This window comes from Scophthalmus maximus, chromosome 4, assembly GCF_022379125.1.
Source record: "Scophthalmus maximus strain ysfricsl-2021 chromosome 4, ASM2237912v1, whole genome shotgun sequence".
In the NCBI taxonomy this organism is placed as follows: Eukaryota; Metazoa; Chordata; class Actinopteri; order Pleuronectiformes; family Scophthalmidae; genus Scophthalmus; species Scophthalmus maximus.
In genome coordinates this window covers 5,490,398-5,516,866 of record NC_061518.1, presented here as the reverse complement: position 1 = coordinate 5,516,866, position 26,469 = coordinate 5,490,398, and the positions used below count along the sequence as shown (strand labels likewise).

General features: G+C 40.5%; 1 protein-coding gene across 4 annotated transcripts in view; it reads left to right on the top strand.

Annotated features, from left to right (window-relative positions):
• itga11a (integrin, alpha 11a) overlaps nucleotides 1-26,469 on the top strand; it is a 59,893-nt gene that overhangs the window by 25,675 nt on the left and 7,749 nt on the right. For all 4 annotated transcript variants that reach the window (XR_004790419.2, XM_035627706.2, XM_035627704.2 and 1 more), the window contains 19 exons: nucleotides 9,464-9,576; nucleotides 10,073-10,164; nucleotides 10,430-10,544; nucleotides 10,691-10,818; nucleotides 11,056-11,204; nucleotides 11,297-11,441; nucleotides 11,962-12,127; nucleotides 12,674-12,744; nucleotides 14,872-15,016; nucleotides 15,813-15,961; nucleotides 17,193-17,336; nucleotides 19,454-19,657; nucleotides 20,428-20,558; nucleotides 20,684-20,850; nucleotides 22,514-22,653; nucleotides 23,002-23,112; nucleotides 23,214-23,299; nucleotides 23,429-23,639; nucleotides 23,770-23,868. Coding sequence is in view for 3 of the 4 variants with exons in the window: in XM_035627706.2 (XP_035483599.2) it covers nucleotides 9,464-9,576; nucleotides 10,073-10,164; nucleotides 10,430-10,544; nucleotides 10,691-10,818; nucleotides 11,056-11,204; nucleotides 11,297-11,441; nucleotides 11,962-12,127; nucleotides 12,674-12,744; nucleotides 14,872-15,016; nucleotides 15,813-15,961; nucleotides 17,193-17,336; nucleotides 19,454-19,657; nucleotides 20,428-20,558; nucleotides 20,684-20,850; nucleotides 22,514-22,653; nucleotides 23,002-23,112; nucleotides 23,214-23,299; nucleotides 23,429-23,639; nucleotides 23,770-23,868 (2,566 nt within the window). In the remaining variant the exon portion in view is untranslated. The remainder of the gene's footprint in view (nucleotides 1-9,463; nucleotides 9,577-10,072; nucleotides 10,165-10,429; nucleotides 10,545-10,690; nucleotides 10,819-11,055; nucleotides 11,205-11,296; nucleotides 11,442-11,961; nucleotides 12,128-12,673; nucleotides 12,745-14,871; nucleotides 15,017-15,812; nucleotides 15,962-17,192; nucleotides 17,337-19,453; nucleotides 19,658-20,427; nucleotides 20,559-20,683; nucleotides 20,851-22,513; nucleotides 22,654-23,001; nucleotides 23,113-23,213; nucleotides 23,300-23,428; nucleotides 23,640-23,769; nucleotides 23,869-26,469) is intronic.

Sequence of the window (26,469 nt, the reverse complement as noted above, 5' to 3'; positions counted from 1 at the left end):
CCGTGACCGTTGTGATGGAATATAAAAAACAGCTTCAAAATCATTTTAATGGGACAAAAGGGAAAATGGTGCTTTTTTATCCCCACTCTTCTCTCAGAACACCTGCTCTTAAATATGCAACTTGGGTTGAGAAGGTACGTTCATAAGGAAAAGTTGAGTTCTTTTCGGCACGACGCACTACATACTAAGCTAACAGGCGAACCATGGGAATCCACCATAATTTTAAGTTTTACATCAAGTGCTGCTGGGCTAACATAATGGGACCCATGTATATGTAATAAATAACTATGTGCTTAGTGTCCCATGCTTATTATTTTGACTTCTTTTCTGTGGCAAGCTCTCCATCTTCCATCCCCCTCGAGCAGGATACGAGGCCCAGTATGTGTGTGTTTGGAAGAGAGAATATTGTATTCATATAAAGTTGTTTTGGAATATTCCACTTGGCAGTGATAATGCTATATTCTGCTGGTCGATAAAATCACAGATCACCACGTCTGTTAGTCAACTCAAAATCTAAAAAACTGTGTAGTCAGGACTTTATATCTTTGTGAGGCCCCATTTGAGCTTGTAAACATGAGAATGACACATTTTTGGGAAAAGTTGGCATTATAGTAATTTCTTTGAAAGGGTTATTTAAGGGTAAAAGTTTCTGCACACCTATAGTCCATTCAGATCACTTCTCAGTGTTTGACTGACGGCTCCTCTCTCCTGTTGATCTTGTAGCACCTGTTTGTGCAGGATGGCCTGCTGACGGGCAATCATTCTTATTGATACCAAGAGTTTTGTGACATCATAAATTACTACCATAGTTCCACCCATTTTTCAACCTGACCAGGACTAATCATCCAGAGTAATTGAAAACACCTGTGCGGGTGTGCGGATAGTTTATGACTTGGTTTGAGGGTTTGGCTTCTGATGGTTTACAGTCTAAAAGATCTCATGAAAAGACCAAAATCTGGGCCAAAGATGTCTGAAAGCTATCAAAGGAGCCACACGGTTTGACTGAGCAATGTGTTTCTTCATCATAATGAACACAAGCACTGTTGTTAATGAGTGGGGCCATCCAAAAATGCTCATTATTCTACAGCAAAACATTGTGCCCCCAAAAAACAATTTAAAAAAAAAACAAAAAATTCAATCAATTTACTTTTGATTGAGTGACATTTGGCATGAACTGCAGTTGTTTTGATCAAGTCTTTGAATACTATGTATTCTCTGTTGTTGAAGATCTGCTTCTTCAGTACAGTAGGTACCACTCGCAGGGCCGGGGAAAGTATTGAGATACAGACTATCACAATCTTTTCATGTTTTATATTTTTATTTAATCATAGCCGTATCCATTAAGGCATAGGTAAGTGGCTTTAGGGATTACAAATGTGTATTCTTAGTTGTACATGAAGGGACAACAACACACATGAAGGATAAAGTGTCAAACTAGCAAAAGCCGTCAGCTCAAAGAAGCCAAAGTTTTCCTTTGTCTCAGGACGCACGAGGCAACGACACTGGTCGTGTGATTATACTGTCAAATCCAACTTCTTTACCATTCTTAGCAACTGTCCGCCAACCGTGTCCACCCAAACCGAAAAGGTCTGACAAGGCTGACGTGTGGAACAAAGGTCACCAGAGACTCAGGTAAATATCTAAGAACAAGGTGAAAACATTTGCAGTCGAAGAAAAGTGCAGCTACAGCAAACCACCAAACGGAACTACCAGGGGGGACCAGGCATCATATTACATGTCCATATGTTTTATATATATATAAGTGCCTTTTTTCAGAGGCAATAAGGATTCTGTTTCTATTTCTGGGCAATACAATATACTGTCTAGCCAAACTACTGTGATCTACAGTGCTGAGTCTCCTTGCACTGTTTTACACTTTGGTGATGACTCTTCTGTCTGCTGGGTGGGCGACTCACTCGTCCAGCTGACCTCAGGTCTGTTCAGTCAGTGCAGCAGGGTGCGTTGGTGTGGGAATGAGATCGCACAGCTGCATTCACATAATCAGGCAAGACTGTATATTTGTGTCTGTGGGAGTGTGCATAGTCTGACAGTTCTCAGCTGGACTGAAGAATGTCGCGGCATCTGAGGCTAATGGGAAAACACTGCATTGTCTAGTGTGAAAGGATCATTGGAACTACAGATAATCTTATCTACACTGAATGTCTCAAAGTCCAGACAGTCACTCTAAACCAGTCACACTGTAGTTCAGGATGGCGCTCTCTCTCTCTCTCTCTCTCTCTCTCTCTCTCAAGTGGTGGCTTGAGTGAGGAATGAGAGCATTTATTGACAGTTAAGTCAAATTAAAAACATACCATTGTATAAAAGTTCTCTGCATTCAAAATAAACCTTAAGTAAATGCCCATAATTATAATCCACAAAAAGCCTTTAAGTATCAAAAGTAAAAGTGAGTGTTGTGTAGAATGTAATGATAAGATGAGCCTTTTTTTTTAACTGTTTTCTACTTAATGGTAGATTAAGTTATTTGATTGTGCTCTAGCTGACTTTAAATGTGTGGGGTAAAATGTACAGACATTAATTCTGTCTTATATCTCTCTGACACGATATTTTATTGAAGTAGAAGTATATAATAAAGAACAGAGTACTTCACTTGTTTTCCATCACTGCTACCAGGTCCGCGATGCGTTGTTGTACAGCTGTGTCTGGGATACGAGCAATTAACAATAATTCATCACATTACATGTTTTTCCCCAAACTAAATGTGCCCATTAGGCAAATATTTCTGCACACGAGGACAAAAATCTGCTCTCTTGTTTCAAGTGAATGATAAATCTCTCATCTTTTGAAGTTACAGACTGCAACTCTGCAACAAGACATATGCTCACCAAGTGGCAGCACTTGTTCATCTGATGGCCTGTGAGACTAGTTATACTCACTGGATTCAGTCATGTGAATTCACTCATACACAGAGAGAAATGGACAGAGAAAGACGGGAGACACAAGGGGAAGTAGGAAAAACACTAGAAGCACAAGGGAAAAAATGGAACCATGGCAACCACTTAGATTAGCTGATTAGAAAACCGTATTTTAATTGTGATGCACATGCTATAAATTGGAGTAGATAGTCTTGGGTTGTCGCTGGCCATTTATGCCTTTTTACTTTCTAACCTCAATTTCCCTTTCAGTGGTTTCACCTCAACTGAGCTTTCAGGAGTATTTAAATTTTTATAATTACTTACGTTGCTGTGAGCATCTGTGCCAGCGCTGTCAATTTTTCCTAGAATTGTCTGATTTCTCAAAACCCACAGCTCTGTGTTTGGATAGGAACAGGATCACAGCCGGAAAGTGACTCTGTAATAAAGAAAAGAAGAACTTTATGACCCGATCCTGATTTAAGACAAGCACGCAGCTAAATTCAAAAGGCTTTCTATGAGGACCAAATTAAGAAAATGCTGTTTGTTGATTCTCGTTAGAAACAAGCTATCATGTATCTGAGATACTAAAACAGTGTGTGAAAGGAAACTTGTGTTATATTTTAACAATATTTTGATTTGAGGATGTCGAGACGTGTTTGTGGGGTCCGTTGACAGTTTCTGTCCATGGCTGCCGATGGAGCTGTCAAGTTGAGGAAAGGTCATCGTGTCAAGAATGTGTCATTTCCTCACGTGTCTAAACGGCCTTGTGGTGCTTTAAACACTCTGCCAGAGCAAAGCAGACGCTCTGGGAAGCTGAGAAGAGGCCACATCACTTCCAATTGGCAAATAGCTTGGGTCCTTCAACCTGATGCGATACATGGACCTGCATTCTACTCCCACCTTCTGTTTCCGCTGTTTATTTTTTCTACTGTTGAACCAGGTCTTCTCAGTGGAGACCTGACCTTTACCCTTTACATCGGTTATGAGTTGCATGCCACAAAGAACTACAGGGAGTCTGTGAAGGCCTTCACCACTTGTCTGAAATAGTGTTCCCTTTATTTGCAGCGCTGCAAAGAAAAGTCTTTTTTACTCCTCCTGAGATTGGTAGGAAAACAAAATTCGATCTATTTGAATTTTAGTTGGGACATAACAGTCATTTGATTGTCTACATTATCCACCACATACACCTCTTCTAGGGCCGAAAAAAATGTAAACAAAATGAGTAAATAAAAAACAGGACCGGGAGTCTTAAATCTTGATAGTAGCTCTGTGAGGGTGTTTATAGACACTGTGAGGTTTTGAGCTAAATGCTAAATTGTGTCACCATCACAAAATTTAAGATTTTGACCTGAAGATAAGGCTATAGATTGAAAGTAAATGGATCAGCAAAGTTATTGCAATTCATACTGAAGGCAACTTAAATTTCATGACAATGTATCCAATAGTTCTTAACTTAGATGCCACAAATGTTAACTACATGGTGGCACTGAAGAAAAAATCAGTTTCCAAAGCATGTGATTTATCCTCTTGGAACCATGAATGTTTGTACAGACATTTTTATGAAACAATGTAGATGTTGAGATACATTATACTGCATATATTTGCCATTTGATTTGTCTTTTTGTTCATTTTAAAGCCTTTGTTATGGACGATAGAAATAGACGAAACATCAGCATAAACCTAATTTTTGACAAAGTTTGCAGAAAGTCAGGGTGTAAACGACCATAAACGTCTGTAAAAATGTCATCCAATCTGTTGAAAGCGTTGGTCCAACATGGCTTAAGAAAATATCTTATAAGAAAATATAGAAAGCTCAATAATCAAGATGAGAGTACTTTGTGGGACAATGAGTTAAACGAACGCGCATGTGCTTGAAAATGTATCTTCTAATCAACATCTTACAGTCTGGACAGAGCTCTCACGTGAAGTTAGAACTTTAATATATTTGGAAAGTAAATATGTGACCCTTGATTTATGAGGCAGCATTAACAAACGAACACATGCTCTGTCAATGCAGACGATGGAATGTGATGAGCAAGCGTGACATTGGAGTAGCACACTCATGTTTGGGGCAAGGATGTGGTTTCACAGCGTATACATCTCCTTTCAAATATGAAAAACATTACCACATTAATGACAGCCCTGGCTTGGGGATGGCGCTTCCTCAAACCCCAAAATCCTCTGCTCCCTGGTAACCATGGCATAAATTATTACCATGTATTAATTTCAGGTCAAGTTATTATTTTCAGTGTCATTATCGTTTCTTGTAGTGATGATGCACTAGCGTTCGACCCTAATGAGCTAACATGATTGTTTAAACAGCTTCTGGAGACATTTAGGAGGGTGCCGTCCAAGTCTCAGGCAACAATGGTCTCTTTTCATCAAGGTAGCTGTATCCTGACCTGAACTCCTGCTGCACTGTCCTGTTGCCAAGGGATTGCAGCAACTGAAGTAATAATCATGATATTAATAGCTGTGGAACTATGTAGTCTGTTGGAGCCACTGTGGTGAAAATGACTTCCAGGGTCTGTGAGACTTTAGAAAATTGGCTTCAGGAGTAATAACACCGAAGCTTACTTCCATATGAGTCGCTCTTTGATGTGACGTGATGGACTGTTTGAGCAACATTTCCTCTTGTACTCAATTGCTGCTGCAAAATGTCAAGTCATAGCTGGTATGATTCTGAATATGTGCCCTGGATATACCACACATACCATGAGCAGCTGAGCTAAAAGATGACATGCCATGTGATAACAAGAAATGTATCTAAGAAAGGAAATTAATTCTCAACCTCAGTGGGAAAGTGGCTTAAAGAGTTTTCCCCTTTATAGCACAAACAGACTAATTCATTTGACATTTGGGTTTTCGTGGAGTACGAGGTCCAAATGCCTTTTCAGGCTGAGCTCATGAGACTAATTTGCAGATAGAAAGAAAACATTATTTTTGGATAAGACATTATTGTTTTGGAAATAGAAGATACCACTCTCGTCTGACTGTCAACTCTTATCTGTTGATGCTTTTGTTGTGCCTTGATTAATTAAATGACAATAACAGTTAATCTTTCCATCTGAGCCACATACTTAGACAATTGCAATACATTGAAATCCCTCCAACACCCTTGATTTACACAGAAATCACAGTGGACATTGTGTTATGTCACGCTTAACCTTTAATCTAAGGAATGTTGTGGCTAAATATTACCAAAGAGTTTTCTTGGGAATCTGGAGCATTTTCGGAAACCCCAGGGATCACGAGTCTGACCTAGAAATCCCTAAGTTAAAGATCTGTCTTTCTTTAGTTAGACTTTGACCTAGAACTCCACGCGGGAGGTTGGTCATCATCTGCTTCTGCAATAAAGTGGTGTCGAGTGTCTTTCCTTTGGGGCATCACTGAGCTGGGAGTTGCTCTGTGCTCACTTCTCTGTGATTTTTCCCCAGGATGCCACAGTTGTTTAAATTCCTAGTTGACCTACTGTATTTACTGAAGCCTTTGTGGGAATGTGATTAGTTTAGGATTGCCGGAGACTGGAATTGCTTGAATTATACACTTGGGTCAGAAAAAAAGTGAACCGGCAAACAAACAAAAATGACTCAAAAGAACCCTAGCAACAACTATGTAAATTCGAGCATTGACGTCCACCGAACAGTTCTACATGATTGTTGAGCTTTTAGAGTAGAAATGGAAAATGGAAGTGGTTTATTAACCTAAATAGTTTATATATCTCATAAAGCATAGTTAAAGAAAGTAAGAAAACAAAAACATTTCTGAATCTGCCCCCTAATCCACATCCGCACTCAAATTTAATGAGCTCTTCCCAGACCCAGGCCCCATCCCTCTAATAAGTTTGATGGAAATTGGTTCCGTTGTTTTTTCTTAATCCAGCTAACAAATGAACCAACAAACAGACATACAGGGTTCAAACTCCTTGGTTGAGGTAAAAATCGTACAGTAGCAATTCCAAAAGACATAAATTAACCATTTTCTCAGAGCTTTTTTTTGAATGGCTGAATCATACAATAAATATTGATCACTCTCAACTCAGTTGCCAACTAAACATACTCTGAGACCTCATGATCATTCAGCATGGAATTCTGAATATCGAAAATGAAATATTTAAACTTGAGCATTTCTATAGTTTTAATAAAACACATTTTGCTAAATTTAAAAATAAATGGATCATGTTATACTGGATGAGAACCTCAAAAGGCTGAGTGCTGTCACCTTGTTTATTTTAAAGTTACATTTTTAGAGATAATTTTTCACATCATTATAGTTCAAGCCATTGTTTTCTGACAATTGTAAGTACTGATATAACTATCTAGGGCTTAGAACAATGCAAGTTTAGTATGGTATTGCATATTGTATTGTAAAAATTCACAATAGGCCTTTTTCACAGCTGATTTTTTGACACGTAATAGTTTGACAAAAGCACAGATGTTAGTGGTAACAATAACAATGGCTCTGTTCAGTCCAAGTGTCCTAGTAAGACCAGAGAGTGGGAAAGTGAGCCAGCACACACAACGCCAGGTCCCTGAAACTGAAACAGCTGAATGGAGTTCAGCCATCATTTTATTATTCTCACCTGTGCGTTTTTACTGTAACATGTCAAAAGATCAGCTGTGAAAAAGGCCTACGCAGAGATGGAGCGGAGGGAAGTCTGGCTGTGCCATGTTGTCTGCTGAGGCACCGTTTGTTAAAACCTGAGGCAGTTGGGCAATGAATCTTGTATTTTAATCTTAAAACATTACATGATAAACTAAAGGAAGAGATTATCCGTGATGAAAACAACTGCTTTAAACCCCTCTATGTGTTTCATAAGGACACAGAGTTTTATTTAGTTTTTATTTCTAACATACATTTGACTTATTGCTCCGTTAAAGGCCTTTATGCCCTCCATCAGTCCTGAAGAGAATGGACAAATCAACTTTACACTCCCCATCACCTCGAGTCATCTAAAACCTTTCAATGACATTTAGAAGACCACACTGACCCCACACAGGCGCCCCACTGTTAAGTCAAGTGCAGGACTGACTTCTCAGAAATACTATTCCACGCGAAAGGAATGTCAAGCACTCAACTTTGCCATTTGAGGGAATTTAAATCCTACAGTGGTCGATGATAATTCCTCTGATTATATGTTAAGTTAAATGATTATTTCTCTCAAGAGTTCCCAATGATAAGATCACTGTAGCTGTTGCCCAGAAACTTTGCCCAGAAGTTTTCTGTATGTTTAATCTGCAGTAGTTGGGTGCAACCTCTGATCCTGCAGCCGGAGCACCAAAGTCTGATAATCTCACCATGCAATTTAACACAGCAAGTTGAATCTTAAAATAGAGGAAATGTTAGCAATATGACACAATTATTAAAGTAAGTTTGGGTAGCCGTTATATTAAACGTAATTAATTATTACAGAGCGAATAATCAGACTTGAAGCTGATGTTTCTTCAATCCCATTTCCCTCAATAGATCTGAGTCCTTTGATGGTGAAGATTGTTATTCACTGAACTCAAAGACCAGTAAAATACCTGTATTGTCTCTCTCTCACTGTAGTTTCTATGTTGTAAGCTGAAAAAAGTCGAACATCATGAACCCAAAAATAATCTGCAAAAAACTGTGTTGTAGAGAGAGGCCGCGATCTCCACAGTGAACTCTGCCTGAAAAAATAAATGTAGTTTTACTATCAGAAAAAATGAGACAGTTCCTACACTATTGCTGTCATGCTTGCAAATGAATTATTTATCTACAACATTATCGACCTGTTGGCCTTCTTTACGTACTGTTTATTGGCCCATATGTCTGTCGACAGAAATGTTTTAAATGAATACTCCAGCTATAAGTGAGAGAAAGTTTGTGAGTTTTCTCATCTTTATAAAATTTACACTCTACCTGTTGTTTGCATTTAACTCAAAGCACCACTCTATCTCAGTAAACACTTTAGGTGATTGGTAAGACTAGAAAAGCTCTATATAAATACAAGTTCATTCACCCTTTCCATTTACGTGAGTAAAGCAATATGGAGCCACTATCATTGCTACAGACCAGTGTCCAATGACCCTTGACCATGAGGTTTTTCTCTTCCTTAAACAACCATAACCAAACTTTATCCATACTTCAGTTGCCACACAGGTATATTGTAGGAATATGAAACTACAAACACACACTGACAGATACACCAATCAGCCAACATTAAACCAGATAATAATCCATGTGTTCTGCTAATATAGTTTAAGAAGTAAGATGGGATCAGAGGAGATGACCGATTGTACTGGTCAGCTACTGAGTGTGACTGTCTGGACTCTTTATGAAAGTGAAGTCTGGTGCTGCTGGACATGATTAAACATGCTTGGTTAACCTCCCTTGGATAAATAAAGGTTTAAAGTCTTCTCGGTCGGCCCCATATGTTTTGTCTGGATGACTGATGTTAACAGTCACCGTCATATTCCCTCAGAGAATTAGATACCAGGCAACGACTGGTTACTCTTAAATATAACAGAGGTAGTTGTCAGTCTTGCTCTAACACCAGTAAAAAGCACACTTTGACACAGATTTGATTTATAAGTGATTCTAACTTGTATTTTTGTTTCTTGCAGGTTGTTGGTGGGTGCCCCGTATGAAATGAATGGCCCTTACCAGACAGGAGATGTTTATAAATGTTCACTGAGCAAAAGAACCAATAGCAACGGTTGCGCCAAGCTCAACTTAGGTATAGTTTCACAACACCACATTTTTTTTTAGAAAGACAATTATGAATGTGTAGCATCTGTGAAAATGTGTCTGTATGCTTTGTAAAGGTGTTTTAATGTCAGCATGCTTGTTTTTTGCATGTGCTTCAGTAAACATCTTGGTGGCATGTGTGAGACACAAGAGTGGGGACCATACCAGTCATTCCACGTTTAACTATTTTTTAAATGGTCTATGTACATTTCCACATGTGTGTGTGATACCACACATCTCACCGCATTCTTCTTCATATGGGTTGCACATGTGCTGTGCTGGTAAGGTAGGCACACAAAGTTTGGTCAAGTTAAACGTTTAGATCTGCGGATGTAGACACTGGTTTGGCTGCCCAGACAGCAATAACAAACCAAAGTCCCAGATGGCGGAACTTCTGTTTGGTCTCTGAAGGATATTGCATGTATTTGTGTAAATATGAGTCTGTGTGTCCAAGATCCTCTCACTGAGATTCATTTTCCCTCAAGGAAGGATATCTCTGACCAATGTATCAGAGCGCAAGGACAAGATGAGGCTTGGGATGACGCTCACATCGAACCCCAAAGACAACAGCTTCGTGGTGAGAGCGGGGTTTTAAGTATTATCCTCCTGAGACATACGTAAGGGCCCGTCGCTGCAGATCTTTAAGAGTAATTAAGAACACATTTGATGAAATAGCAATGGTCAGTTTGGGGAAAATCCCACAAGATTGTCTTTTGATTACATGGTTGTCATACAGCAGCCCTCCATAGGGAAGTTTTGAACATGAGGGCATGAACATAACTTTTTGTTATATGCTGAAGTCAGTCATGTTGCCTACGTAAATGCTTTCTTTCATGTTTCAGGCCTGTGGACCGCTGTGGTCCTACGAGTGTGGCAGCTCCTACTACAGCACCGGTATTTGCTCCAGAGTCAACTCGAGCTTCAAGTTCTCCAGAACGATCGCGCCTGCGTTTCAGAGTGAGCGTTAAAAAGTATCTTCTCAGTTTGACAAAGATTCATGGACAGTTTTTCATCACAGCGAGGGATTATTTACTCCTTTATGAACATCTGTTTTCTCTATGAATGCGCTCAGGATCAAGTCTCATCTCTGAAATGTTTTCCAGGATGTGAGACCTATATGGACATAGTAATTGTTCTGGATGGTTCAAACTCCATCTACCCCTGGAATGAAGTGCAGTCTTTTCTTGTCAACATCCTTCAGAAGTTTTACATCGGACCAGGCCAAATACAGGTGTGTAAGAAAGAAAGGAATACTAAAATATGATAGGATGTATATCTTGTCGGATACATTTAAAAATCTGACATGATTGGACATTCAGCAAATTCCTGTTTGTTCATGACAGGTTTTGTTTCCTTGACTGCTGTGCTATGAGAATTTTATATTTAACTTTTACTCTAGCAGTAGCTCCAAGAAGATAGAGCTCTTATTAATTGTGATAGATCACTGTCATTGTGTGTTTCTGGACAGGTTGGGGTCGTTCAGTACGGTGAGAAGGTGGTGCATGAATTCAAACTGAGTGACTACAAGTCCGTTGAGGAAGTGGTGAAAAGAGCGCGCAGTATCAACCAGCGGGGTGGTGAGGAGACCAACACAGCACTTGGCATCAATGAAGCACGGTATGGCATCTCCATTTGTACGAATGAGCAGCAACTACTTCACTTCACAGCTCCTGTAATTTATTTCACCAAACAAATCAATGTCCTCACAGCTCGCAAGCTTTCAAGCAAGGAGGTCGCCGCGGTGCCAAGAAGGTCATGATAGTGATAACTGACGGAGAGTCACATGACAGTCCGGATCTCCAGCAAGCCATCGAGGAGAGTGAGAAGGATGGCATCACCCGTTATGCCATCGCTGTGAGTCTGCCAGACCTTTTATTCGATGGCTCACACTTTATGAGTTTTCACTTGGTTTTTCTGATGTCTAATAAATTTCCTGTGTGGAATCAAAACACCGTAAAACATTGATGCGATGACCTCATGGAGTTCAGTTGAAGCAAGTCTCTTAAAAAGCTAAAGCAGAGCCAGAAGCACTCGGAGCCCTTCGAGAGCTCCCAAGTATAACCTCAGTCCAAGTGCAGTGAAGGGTGCAAATGATGTCCTCCAGACCTCATGGTTCTTCGGTTTGTTGCTACTGGTGCAGCTAATGGCTCGCTCGTTTCCATCCAGAGACTCAGCCGGGCATGGACATCTGAGCAAAAACTCTTAAGTATTTGGCATTTGTGTAAAAAGTCAAAATTCTATAAACCTTCCTAATGAGTGCTAATGTTAATCTTTAATTGAACTATTAAAATATGACAGACTAATTCGATTGTTTGACGCGCGAGAACTTCAGGCATGAATTGACAGATTTATTATTATTATCTTCGTCACACAGGTCCTCGGCTACTACAACCGTAGGGGAATCAACCCTGAGGCCTTCCTCAGTGAAATCAAGTACATCGCCAGCGACCCAGATGACAAACACTTCTTCAACGTGACGGACGAATCGGCGCTGAAGGATATCGTGGACGCTCTTGGAGAACGCATCTTCAGTTTGGAAGGTTTTGCATTGAATTTTATTTCACTTCAGCTGCTAAGAAATTTACATTAAAAATCTAACTGTGCTCTATATTTTAACTTTTACCCACGGATACTGTGGGTGTTCATGGACTCTAACAAACTTTAATAACCTCAAACAGAGATTAGCTGATCCATAAATGAGTCGGTCAACAGAAACTTTATCTACAACCATTTTAATAATCAATTTAAGTTATTAAGAAAAACTAAATGCACCAAAAAATTGCTAGTTCCAGTTTCTCAGATGTGATTACTTCTCTATTTTATTCCACTTGGGGTATGGACTGCTTGTTATTACTCTGGGTTATTGTGATTGGTTTTCTCATTACATATCTCATATTTTAGAGGCTAAATGATTCATCAGTTCAAAAGAAAATAAGGGCATAAAAATATCTTAGATCTCCTAAAAGTGTAACATACTCACTGAGATTTTCGATGCCATTCTCCGTCGAATATAAGTTGTTTGGAAGATTAAGTTTCTCTGCTGCTGCAGTGGTTCAAAACCCTTAAAGACTGATTTGTTTATACAGGAACCAGTAAGAATGGGACAGCGTTTGGCCTCCAGATGTCTCAGGCTGGATTTTCCGCACACAACGTGGAGGTGAGTCTGACTCGTGCTGCACCACGTCACCTCATACCGTCTGTGGAAGAACATACATTGTCTCAATTTCTGGCGCATCATAGCTGTTTCCCACAACTCGCCATTTATCACTCTCCCGTCCCCCCTGAGATTCCTGCTGTGTGGCCCCAGAGGTTTAGGTTATCCTGATTTAGGAGCCCCTGACAGAGGAGACAGGCCTTTTTTTCCATTTCAACCATGCAGTGATGTAAAATGAGACACCGCTTGTTCCCCAAGGGAAACATATTAGCAAGAGGCTGAGACGAGGTTGAGACAGTCTCACTTCACAATGGGCTTTTTTTTCTTCCTTTTTCCTGCTAGAGATATTTGATTGTATCTCAGAGAAGATAGTTGCAGGTGTGCTGTCTCTCAGAGCAACACAGCTGAAGGATGAAGATAAGGGACCTCTCTTCTGTCCCTGATGTTCAAACCAATTAATCGATTACCTTCCTCTCTTTCTGGCTCTTTCCAGACATGTGCTGATTTCACTGCTTTACTTTTCCATTTCCCCAGTGTGATCTATGGAGGGGTAAATAAATACATCCCCTTTATGTTGGAAATATATATATATAAAGCGCTGGGTGGCAGGGATGGTTGGAAATTCAGTCCACAAGGTCAGATTCCAGAGATGCTTGACAACACCAACCTGAGTGTTGAGAGTAGGATGAGTTCTTGGAAAAAATGTCAGGGCTTTAAAGGAGAAAGCAGTCCTGAAAAGCCCAGATGGTTTTGCTGAATATGATGTGTGCCAACAACTGATGGCTGCTTATGTCATAGACTATCCAGACGTTTCATGCATCTGCATACAGAGTAGTTTCTTTTAAAACCTTTAGCTTGCAAAATGCAAAATTGGTTTCTGTATTGACCAAAATGCAGAATATATATCAGTTGTTTTTTGGAACTGGTATAAAGTATATATATATTCCCTGTATAACCACAACTCTGGGCTCCGTACTACTTGACATACTAACCACTCGTGCACATGCAGCAGAAATAGGTCATTGGTTTTGGTGAACTGTTTTGGGCTTCCGTTGCTTCATTTGCCATGGAGACCATTTTGACCTAAACATATAACCACACTGGCATAACGCGGCCGTGACGCAGTGCAAGCGTGGTGAGCACACAATTCCATCTTTCAGGAAGGGAATCACAAGCCTTCATGCTTTAACACTGGAAAATAGGTTGTTGGCATATTGTGCATGACGGGGGGGGGGGCGTAGCTCATTAAGCAGAAGAACCCTATAATTATAATGTCAGTGATGCAAAGCATGGTGAACCACGGAAGAAAGAGAAAATCCCTCTTCTTCTTCTTCTCGTGTCTAAAACTAATTGAAGTTGCTGGTTTGTTTGCTTAGCTGAATTATGATTGGAAAAATATACAATGATCAAGTTTTAGCAGTGATTTTAATTAGAGATTTTTTAATCACTTTCTTTATGTACTGTGGTTTGTTATTTTGTGAAAATGATTGACTGCAGCTTTTCTGACTTAATTTATTTGATTACCTGCACCAAGGAGGGAATGTTTGGTTGGTTGGTTTGCTTGTTTGTCATCAGGATTACGCAAAAACTACAGCACGGATTTCCATGAAACTTTTGACCAGGGGCCAAGAAAGGACCTATAAAATGTTGGGGCATATTGGGACAAAGGGGTGGATCCTTGAATGTTTTCTTATCACTTTCTTTAATTAGGCTTTCATTGAGCATTTTGACAGGTTTTGTCAGGGAATAATACATGGATCTTGATGGGGAAAAAGTCAGATCTTTAATACAATGTCGATGAGCTGACTTGAAGTTTGTCTCACTGCTTGGATATGTTCCTCCTTTTAGCAATAACAGGAGACGCAGGGTGAGTTATAGTGGGAGGTATGTTTTGTCTATGAAATAGGAACTTGAATTTTATGTGTTTAAATATAGGTTTGAAGCTGATGTTTTTGCTGGGAAAGATAAATATTTAATATCAAAGGCAGAAAATGATGTTGCCAGACTTGGCAAATGATTTCTGCAGTAAATCAAAACTCTGTAAGTACAGCAAAAAAACAAAAAAAATGTTTCTCTTCATAAACAATCAAGGGACAAAGCTCAATTTATGCTCATACTTCTCACCTGCAGGATGGGATTCTGGTGGGAGCTGTCGGGGCTTATGATTGGAACGGAGCAGTGCTGAAAGAAACGCGGCAGGGGAAGGTGGTGCCCCCTAAGTCATCCTACACAGAAGAGTTCCCTGAGGAGCTCAAAAACCATGGTGCCTACTTGGGTGAGTAACAACTAAAGCAACTGTAGAGGACAATGTTCCGTACTAATCAGCCTTTAGTTTGACTTTACATCCTTCTTCTGGGCGAAGGGATGTATGGTTACCCTGATAAAAGACCTGTGGTTTAGCACCAACGGCCCGAGCTGCGAGCCAATCTCTGGCCTTAAGTGTACCCATTGCTCCAGTGCTCCCCATCATATCCAAGCCCATCTCACGCCACCACCGCAGACCTCTGCTTTTACCATCAGTGGTTTTTGTGTGAGCTTATCCACCACGCTGCCAATGGAAGCCATTCTAGACTCAATAGTAATATGAGGTCTACGCATAATTTTGTACAGGCAGGGAGAACGTTAAAGCTGCGGGGGGAAAAAAAGAGGTATGAAGATGAGAGAGGAAGGTGGAAAAGTACACGGAGAGTAAGTGGAATTTTTAGTGGGAAAAAGACAAAATAGAAGCAATAGAGGAAGAAACCTGAGAAACCAGAGTAGCCGCTTTTGCATAGCTGAATGCAGCTTGCTGAGTTTTGACTCATCAAATTGCAACATTTTGCTGTTTTTTCCTTGAGATCACTTGCTGCGATTCAACCCAAAAGGTCAGGCCCGTCACTCTCGGCACACTCACACTGTGCCTTGGAATTTATTATAGTTTGACTATCAAAAAGTCCATAGCCAAAAGAAGAAAAAGATTGGAGTATAAAAAAGATAATTACGTACATCACAAGTAATACCCTACATGGGTATTAGCGGGGAAAGATCTGTCTCTAAATCTTTGGGTTTTCTGTTGTCTGTGATGTAACCAGGTTATACTGTGACGTCTGTGGTGTCCGCCAAGAATGGTCGCCTGCTCGTAGCAGGAGCTCCACGTTTCAACCACACCGGCAAAGTCATCATCTTCACTCTGAAGAACACGGGCAACCTCACCATCCTGCACTCCCTAAAAGGCCAGCAGGTACTGTAGTAGCCAACACTCACCCTGCACGATAAAAGATTCATCTGGTGTATGCTTTGTAAAAAACACCACAGTCTTTAAAGGGATGCTATAAAACTTTTTTTGAAAGTTTTGAATTTGAAGACTATAGGTGATTGGGGTGGAGGAGGGTCGATTGTGGCGGAATCTGATTGGATTATTGAAAACCCTCACAATCATCTGATTAGTAGGAGTGGGATAAATGTGAATAAAGAGCAGTAAGATGGTTTTCCTGTTAGAACTTACGCTGAGCTTCACTTCAGCCAGATTTGGGGATAGATTTCCTCTTTGTCTGTTTTTGACATTTTGGTAATATCATGTAAATTTAACTTTGGAAAGTATTCCAAATCTTGAGCATATAAACTGCCAAAAAGCGGAAAAGGCCGATGACCAAAAGGATTTTAATCTTGAAATTGAAGCTCAATAAAATGACTGTTCCACGACTGCAGTCCCAATGACATTAACACAACACACTGCACTGATGATGCAAGTTGACATAACAACGGATTCAGACTATGTGACAGTGTGTAATCTCCATTACTGTTAATATTGAATCTACTTTATTTGATTATGACCATTGATGTTATTTAATTTGACCATTGGGGATTTTTACAGCAGAACATCTGTTGGGGTTTACTCCCACAAATCACATTTGCCACATCAGCTTCCAAAAAGAGATCCTGATTTCAAGGGGATGCGGCCCCCGTGTGTTAATGTCCGCTACACTCATAACTGGCCGCTCTTCACAGGCTGCGAGTCTGAAGTGATCCTGCAGCAGTTTACATCTTCTCAGCAACAGCTCATCCAGAACAGCAGATGGGGCAGATTTTTTTTTTTGATCTAACAGCTCTTGAAAATAGATCTTTTTATAGACAGATGTTTCGAATCTGAAAAAACCCGAATAGATGATGTTCCATCCACTCAAATGACTAATCCAGTTTCTCTCTTTAAAAATGTCACTCTCAGCATCTATAAAAAAAAAGGAGCAGGATTCTGGCCACACGCTGTGACACAACACAGGCCTCCATTTGTTTCTATTTCACCTCAAAAGTCCCTCAGGTTCATCAGCAAATCATCAAAACCAAAAAGAATTGTCATGACATTTAAATTCATTAAATACAGTACATGCACTTACACGCAACAGTGTGAAAACCTAACTGAATTGCTTTTAATTGCTTTTAAGATTAGTGTGCATGTTGTATGTCTCTTTCAGATTGGTTCCTATTACGGCAGTGAGATTGCACCTCTGGATATCGACGGCGACGGCATCACTGACAACCTTTTAGTGGCAGCGCCGATGTTCTTCAGCGGAGGCATGGAGAAGGGGAAGGTCTACATCTATAGAGTGACCGAGCTGGTAGGTATAAACTCTACAAACCAAAACAAATATGCAGAGAAGCTGGCCACATACACAGTTCTAATCAACTCCGGACCAAGCTATACCCAACTAAACAGAACTGGGTCAACACCTGTTCAAACTCCAGACTTTCCCAGTAATTTCTACCACACCTCACCAGAAGTGTCCGGTAACACACACACACACACACACACACACCGAACCAGACTCTGTTGCATTCCAGCACCACAGTTAACACACTGACATGCTGCAGGCAGACATTTGACGCATGACCCTGTCCAGATTAAATGTGCAGATCAAATGAGAAAACGTTGCCATGCCAGTGTGCAGACTTTTTTTTTTTACATGTGTATAATGAACTCAGCAGGAAAGTATCGGCCCATTTTAAAGCAATTTCCAGTAAAGTATTTGGAGGCGAGAAGTTTCTTTAATAGGAGCAAATTTCCCCGGTGTTCCAGGTCTGTCCTACTCATTGGAATAATGAATGTCCACAGTTGTTTTGAATCCATTGAACAGACATACAGGACGTATTTAAATATCTGGTGTTGCCCAAACCACATCACAGGTGGCGGGGCCAAACTTGAGTCCAAAACACAAACAGAAAGAGAATCACTGTTTGAAACGGTCTGTCGTCATCAGGACAGCAATACCACAGTTAATTATTGGGATGTGGTTGATTCAGGTGTTTTGCTCTAGAAGCTGCACGGTGATGTTGTCCTGGAAAACTCTTTAAGGTTGGACTCCCTGATCCAAAAATGTGTCCCTTTAGTTACAGTGGATTTTGCACATCCACAATCGGGTTTTCTGCAGTTTTTCAATGCTGCATCTTTTTAAAAAAAAGGGTTTTAAAAAAAGTTTTTATGTCTGCTGCGAGTCAGTGCCTCACTTTTTCATTTAACCTCAGTTTTTATTTTAACACCTCTGCAATCCTTTCATTGATAGCGCTGACACCTTGTCAATTTTTCATTTCAAAAACGGCATCACCAATTCTGTTATATCAATAACAGATCACATGAATTCTTCTCAGTGTGACTTTGTCACCAAAGCCTGAAGTTCACCTCAGTTCACAACTTTTTTTTTGTTTTCACTGCATCGCATGGTGTCATCTTTTCCATGCGCAGCCGGCAGCTGTTTTTATCTAAAATACCGAGCTGATGCTGAGCTGCATCTGCATTGAGAACAAAGCTTAAGGGAAAACAATTCCAGGTTTAAAGCTAAATAAAGTCTGGCAGCTGGTCAAAAATAAAATTACATTTCTGTCTGAACACAAGAGAGAAGTTGCATCTTTAAGTCACTCCTATGCCGGTGAAGACCCTTCATGACCTTCTCACAAACCATATGTTTTAAATTTAAACAGTGACGAATATATTTTTCCCCACTCAATCTCTCTCTTTGCCGCGACATGCACACATCAAGTAGCTGAGAAGCAAAATTCACCGTCCTAAATCAACTTCCTTCCCATTTATTCAACTGAAATAACAAGTGATCTCATGGTTTGTGTGCCGACCGTAAATTGCACTATGGACTGGGATGCCAAGTGGAGCAATGATATGCATGACTACTAAATGGCTCAACTGTTTGGCTCCAGTTTGTGAGAATGCTTTTTTCCTTTTGTTTTTTCCAGTTGTTAGTTGCTTCCAAAGACACGGATATTTTCCATCTGACTTATCACTCACCAAAAACAGAACTTTAAATAAATATACTAAAGCTATATGAGATTCTGAAGTCCATTTATAACCTGAAGGTAATTGTTTTGTGGTTCTAGATGTTTTAAGATTCAACTTCAAAAAGGCAGAATTAAAGAATTAAGTGGGAAAACGCAGAACTCCAGCCAAACTTTATCTTCTATCTTACTGGAAGAAAGATTAAAAACAACTTGTCTGTTACTTTTCCTGTGTGAATTACAACACGGTTAGTTGTCTGAAGATGGTTTTGAGATTATTGCAACAACAGACTGAGCAGGAGGGAGGGCAGAGGCAGAGACAATCTCTTTCTTGGTCTCATTGTGAGATGTCTAAATAAATCAATGACATTCATCAATTAATATATATTTGTTCTATGATATGCACAAAAAGACACATGGTTTAGTTTCACTACGTTTCCTTTTTTTCCCTCAGAATCGTTTCATCCTTGAAGGGGCGTTGGAAATCCATAAAGATGGACAGAACGCTCGCTTCGGTTCATCGCTCGCTCCTGTCCCCGATCTAAATGGCGATGGCTTCAACGACTTGGTGGTGGGCGCGCCGCTGGAAGACGAGCACAAGGGCGCCATTTATGTTTTCTTCTGCCAGCAAAACAGAATACTTCGCAAATACAAACAGGTATGAGGTTTGTAAAAAGTGTAGTCGAAAGACAGAGCAAATGCATTTGGATGTTTTTTTAAAAATCTAATTTACCACCTCCCAGACAGCCATTGGTTTGTGTTTATTTTAGGATATAATTTTTTTCTTAAACTTGCAGAGACAAATGTCATTCTTTACTTTTAAAAGTTCTGTACCCAGATGTGTGAGGTTTTACTTGGTCAAAAAGTTAGGAATTAAAGCCGAGGTCAGTCACAGGGAGAATCTGTGAGGACAAAGAATCTAGTCTAGGAGAAGAAGGGCAAACAAAACCAGCGAACAAACAGTAGTAATGAACAGACAGGGAGGTGAGTAGAACAAACGACAACTACACCAAAAATCCTAAGAAACAAATTGAGGATGTAACAAAGAAAGGGGGGGCTGACATAGAATGAGTGACCGATGACCGAAGGAGGGGCAGGTGTGGGGATCAGAAGGAAACATTTTAATGTGCAGCAAATGGGCTAACACATAAAACACTACACAAACGAAAATGTTCCACATTTTACTTCCCATCTCTTTATGGCTCGTTGAATAGAAAGTGAGACAAGCCTTCGATCCCACCGAGAGGAAAACAACATCGTTTTCATTGTAAATGTGTACTGTCTTATTTCTTTTTTGTGGCTCTAAATTAGCATTCTTGTGTTTCCCCAAAAAAGTTGGGTCACACAGTTTAATTGGCTGCTCTAACAAGGACATTAATGAAAACATTGGAAACTGTGGTTGTGTGATTTCCTCTGCCCGTTTCTCAGAGGATAGCCGCAGCAGATCTGGCTCCGGGCCTGCAGTACTTTGGGCGCAGTATTCATGGCACAATGGACATGAACAATGACGGCTTAGTGGACCTGGCAGTTGGTTCACTTGGTGCAGCTGTTCTCCTATGGTCAGTATTTCATCCAGATAGAAACTAAAACTTGTTGTCAGCCAACGTTGTGTTTTAATGTGCTTCCTGGGAGTGTCAGAGGTCCCGGGTTGGCTTCATCTTTTACACCTTTTACGCCCTCACAGGTCGCAGAGTGTTGTCCGCATATATGCCACCGTCAGGTTTGAGCCCAGCAAGGTCAACATCTTCGTGAAGGACTGTCAGAGAGGTGGCAAAGACGTGACCTGCATGTCTGCCATTGTCTGTTTCAACATCACTGCCAGGACAGCCATTCTGCCCTCACAGGAAATTGGTACGCCAGCAAAAAATAATCCCCTGCTGTGGAAGCAAAGTCACGTTTCCCAGTTCCTTTTCCTTCTCTTTGCCTGATGTTTGATCTTGCCACTGCTAACAAATCATTCGCTTATCTATTAGTTAAGTGGAGCCTTTTATTTATTTGACAACTGATCAAATCTAAAGATAAAGTGTCTTCATAAAAGAGCAGATGTGTATTTTCTTGATCATATTTAGCTTCTGGGAGAAAACCTCTGGCTACTGTCAAACCTCTCAACAGACCATTTTTTTTACTGATACACTCGAGCAACATTGGATCTTTAGTTGCAATATGCAGTAATTCAGCTGTTGCTGTTGGGACATTGGTACCATGACAGGATGAAACATTGTGAGAGAAGGCAATACCCCTTCATGTTCTGGATCCAACAGTCATGTGGCTTCCTGTAAAAACTGCGATGGAGACTTCCATTCAGAGTGGCGCCAATCAAAATGTGTCTTTACAAGCAGTGAGAGATTCTGATCTCACTGCTGTCTCCCTGCCAAAGCTAATGCCGCTGCCTCCAAAGCTGGTATATGTGAACCACACTGGTGATGTCAAATGTTCCTTGCGTTGTGTGAACGGGGGGTTAACCCTAACATCTACTGAGTTTATCTCTTTTTTTCTTTTTGATTCGGCGCCTCTCATTATTTGATGGCAGCTCAGAGGCAATTCACTCCTGCAGATGATGGGTGGCCCACTTGCAAATAAACGTGAGGTTTCGGATGCTCACAATTTGTTTTAAGAGATATCATGTCAGGGTCCGGTTTCACACGGTTCAGGGGGGAGGAGGCAGAGGTGCGGGGGAGCGTGTTCCGAGTTAACCCCATGACCCTCCGACATCTTCATCAAATCTGCGAGATGTGCCAAAACAGAGTGGAGGAAGAACAGAGGGAGTTATCTTTTCTTCCATGGCTGCATACAGTGGAACACATTTATTTAATTTTCCTTTCCTTGTCTGGTTAGTAATGCGTGGCAGATGTGCTCGTGCTTTGTGAAGTTCGCAGTGGTCTGTTGCATAAAATGGAATTTTTTTTCTCTGTCTCGTTCACATAAATCTGATTTATGCAAATGTCTATTTGCAACATTTGTGAGTGGTTTCTTCAAACAAAGAGACTCAACAAACAACTTTTCAGATGCCCTTTGATGGGGTTTGAGGTAATCTGCTGATGACAGGTGATGCTGTGTAGCCACGTCATCAAATTGAACACATGAAAAAGTGTTTTGTAACTTGCTTGTCATCAAAAAACTTTTCATATTTGTAAATAATTGTGAAAAACTTACAATTTGGTGTCCATTATCTGCTCAGATGTATTTTGCAGGATACATTAAGATTTGTCCAGCGCTCTTATTCTCTACGTGACCTCAACGCAACACATACACAGGTGTCGTTTTTTTTCTTATGCCATTAAAACAAGCTCTTTAATCAATGTGGCTCGTGAATCCTGAAGCCAGAGTGTTTGGATTCTTGTATATGTTGATCACACATTCATCATATGTTCCCACGCTGCCATTTGTCAATTATTCCACTCTAACCTAAGTAAGACCAGAAGCCCATCTATTTGAGAAACATTTTTACTAAAATAGGATTTGTCACGGTTTCACATTGAAGTGTAATTTATTAACTTGTCACGTCACCCACCAGGGATCAAATACAACGTGTCCATCGCGGAGAGACGTTTCAATCCTCGTGCCGTACTGGACAACCCGAACAAGCTGCAGCCTCAAAACCTGACGCTGCTCCCCGGAGAAGAGACCTGCGAACACATCTACTTCCATGTCATGGTGAGGCCTGTGATGAGTGAAATTGAACGTAATTTTGTTTTTTGTTTTTTTAATTGTTAATATTCTTTTGTAAATTAATGGTTTATCCAAGAGTTATAGTTATAGAAAAAGGTCCAATTCTAATATTTGAATTTCAGCATACTTTAAAATATCATAATTATCTGGTCTCAGACATTTATAGAAGCCATCACACAATGAGCATTTAAAAAAAAAAAAATATTATAATCATAACTTTTGAGCATTTCTGCATGGTGTTTGAAGCAAAAACCTAAAAGATCATTTGTGTGCCATAGATAAAGTTCCACGATAGAGTAAATACTCGGGCTAATCTTTAAATCTTTATATTAGGAGACCACAGACTACGCCAGGCCCATTGTGTTCGCTGTACAAGCGGGACTGCAAGATCCAGACCAAGGAGCGGTCCTCGATGACAGCTGGCCTACTGTTGTGAGGACTGAGGTGAGAGACGACCTGACAGCTTATCGTCATATGTACAACTATCAAAATATTTTAAAAAAGGGACAGGAAGCAATCACAAGTTTGTTTGTCACTTTGGCTAGCTGCCCTTCTGGAACGGTTGTGATGAGGATGACCGCTGCATACCGGAACTTGCGCTGCAGAGTATGACTGACCTGATGACTCGAAGGTAGGTACACACACATATTCATCGCAACACGTAGCAGACTCACAAGAAGACACAGATACACCGTATTAACACTTTTTAAAAAGTCAATGTCGGCCATTTTTAATCAGGATTTCTTTCTGCTTTCTCCAGTCACTTCTGTGCGCAGCCTGTACAGTCTCGTGGGGCTTTCTGCCGCCAAGTCAGTGACCGAGGGACGGAGGGATCTCTGCGGGTGCTGGAGGCGAATAGGAGGAGGATGGTGGTGGATGTCCGACTGGAGAACAAAGGAGAGAACGCCTACAACGCTCAACTCAACATCACTTACTCACACAATCTGCGCTTCTCTAGCCTGATAGTCAAGGTACATTATCGTCACCACCAACTGTCAATGTTGTTAGTGTGAACAAGGTTTTCTCAGATTGTGTAAAACTACTCGGAAGAGTCTTAGATTTAACAACAATTAAAACTGAGCTGTGTTTGTTTTGTTCCAGGACAAGTCTGACATCAAGATCGAGTGTTACATGCAGGACAAGCTGAGGAATGATAGGATCTGTAACGTCAGTGCTCCGTTCATGAGGGCCAAATCTCAGGTGAGGAAACCACAACCACATATCATTCACACGCTGTGGGCACAGCCGTCAGGGGCAATTTAGGGGCAAGTGTCCTTCCCAAGGACGTAGTGGCATGTGGCCCGAAGGAGCTGGAGAATGAACCGTCGGTCTTCTGGTTAGTAGACGACCCCCTCTACCTCCTGAGACACAGTCGCCCCCCATTAGATAATTAACTTAGAAAAGATTCTACTTCATTTTATGTAGGTTTTGCTTCGGTTATGATGTGAAAACAGTCTAATCAGAATGGACAGATTAGACGGTTTAAGGTTTTACTCTGATTATAGAGTATTTTCCTATAGTATATGTGACATTGTTTTCAATTTAACCTGACTGAGTGGAAAACAGATGTAGAAGTTGATCTTTCCAACCATCAAAAATTCATTCATATTGAAGTTTTAATGCCGATTGCCACATAAGATAAAATCCAGTTGAGATGCTTTCACTTCTGACCGAAATAAAAAATCGCAGATACTGTACACGTCTGCTCTGACAGGGGGCTGAAATAACAATGACGTGGCCTGTATTGGGCCACAGGGGCACAGAACGCACGCTTCAGGCTTGAGTTGACAGTGACAGACCACACTGGTTAATGCAAGAAGCCACAAGGCCGACCGGCCGAGCCCAGTTTAGTTTCTGGTTTGTGAGATCGCTGCTTTCTCCAGTCTGACATCAAAGTCAACTGTGCCGGAAAAAAAACACGTCCTTCTGAATTTAACTGTAACCAACGTGAGCAACTGCAATGACATCGTTTATCTAACATTTCTGATTATATCAGTGTAACAAGCTCTCAGTGGCTTAAAACAACACATTAAAGATTCACACCAATATCCTTATTTTTTATCTGGGTGCTATCTGATTAAGTGTTATTCATGGTTCTATGTGTAAAAGATTGTCTTTACAAACTGTACCTTGTGTCGCTCGTGTAGACCAGTCACATGACTTAGGACTTTAAATGTCAAGTTACAACAGTACATCCTGTAGTCCATGAGAGATTTTATTTGAAAACGTTATTCATACATTTTGGGCAACGCTTTATTTGACAAGTCCTGTATTTTCCAGTTATTTTCAAGGAAACTTTCCTCATCATTTTTTTAAAGGTTTAATGATTTTTTTTTGTTGTTTTTTCTTGGAAACTCTGATTTTCCATCTCCTCTCTCTCGGTCTCTGTCTGTGTGTGTGTGTGTGGGGGGGGGGGGGGGGGGGGGGGTCAAATGAAATAACCACAGAAACTAACACCTCTTCCATTTCTGTTCCAATTCCAATAACCACAATTTTTTTTGGCATTTCTTGGAAATATACACATAGATAAATAACTGATTCATTGATAAATTAAGACATTAATTAAGCCATCTTAAACATCAGGCGTCAGTGATTTTAAAGGATTTCAAGTGATCCCCATGAGGTTTGTAGAGAGCCCTCAGTGTCACTATCTTATTTTCTTCAGCTTGATTCAGTTCAGTGTCTCCTCGAATCCATTCATCCATTATCTGTTCCACTTTAACCTTTAAAGGAGCCAATCCTAGCTGACATTCGGTGAGAGGCGGGGTGAACCCTGGACAGGTCGCCAGCCCCTCACAGGGGCGACATACAGAGACCACTAACCACTACACCACCGCGCAGCACCCTCCCCCCTCCAATTTGAGAATAAAAAGGCTTCTTTACAGTAGAGTAGTAAAAAGCCGAGAGAGACTTAAAGAGAGATTTAAAATATTGATCAATCTGCGGTTTTTAAGTGAAATGTATCGCTGGAGTCATATTGCTCCAAACTCTGAATGTGATTAATGTCTTGGGTCAGGGTCCCGACCACCGTCACGTGATATTTGACCATAAACTTTTTATGGTCACCTTTTAGATGCTAAGTTACACAGGTCACATCATTGATGACGAGGGCTGCGAGCTTATATTTTATTGCGTTCCCAGGGTGGAGAATTAACCTCCACAGTCCACACTGTACATTTTTTTAAATCTGTTTGTAATAGAGAGGAGAGGAAAACCATGCTGTTGTAACCGAAAAAAAACAAATAGTCTGAAGTTTGTGATAAAAGCAATAACACACTGAATGAGAGTCTTGTTGCCATCACTCACTTGGTTGTCAGAAAGTGACATGTTTGTTGTTTTGAAAAGTATTTTCGTAAAAGGTTTAAGTGATTATCCCTTATTTGGAAAGAGCACGATGTAGCACGCAGAGAGAAGAATCCTCTCTCTCCCCGCTTTACCTCGGTGAACCAGGTGAGGCCGAGCGAGAGACAATGCGATGTATGTTTTCTCTCATCTGTTACTGATTCTCACGTTCGGCTCTGCTGCTTCCAACCCCTTTCCACAGGCTTGTAATGTCAAAGAAATTTACGAGACTCTGCACTCTCCGATGTACTTTTACGCAACGGCCCCCAAATTTTATTTTTAAAAGAGGGTGATGTTTGAATTCACGTCGATAGGGATGACACCGATCGTACATCACTCTGCGCAGTTAAAAGCTATTAAAAAAAAAAAAATGAGCAGATTACACATAATCAGTCTTTTCCGTTGATAGTCTGAACAATAGTCTTTTACTTTCCTTCTATGCTGATGAAAAATCTGCTG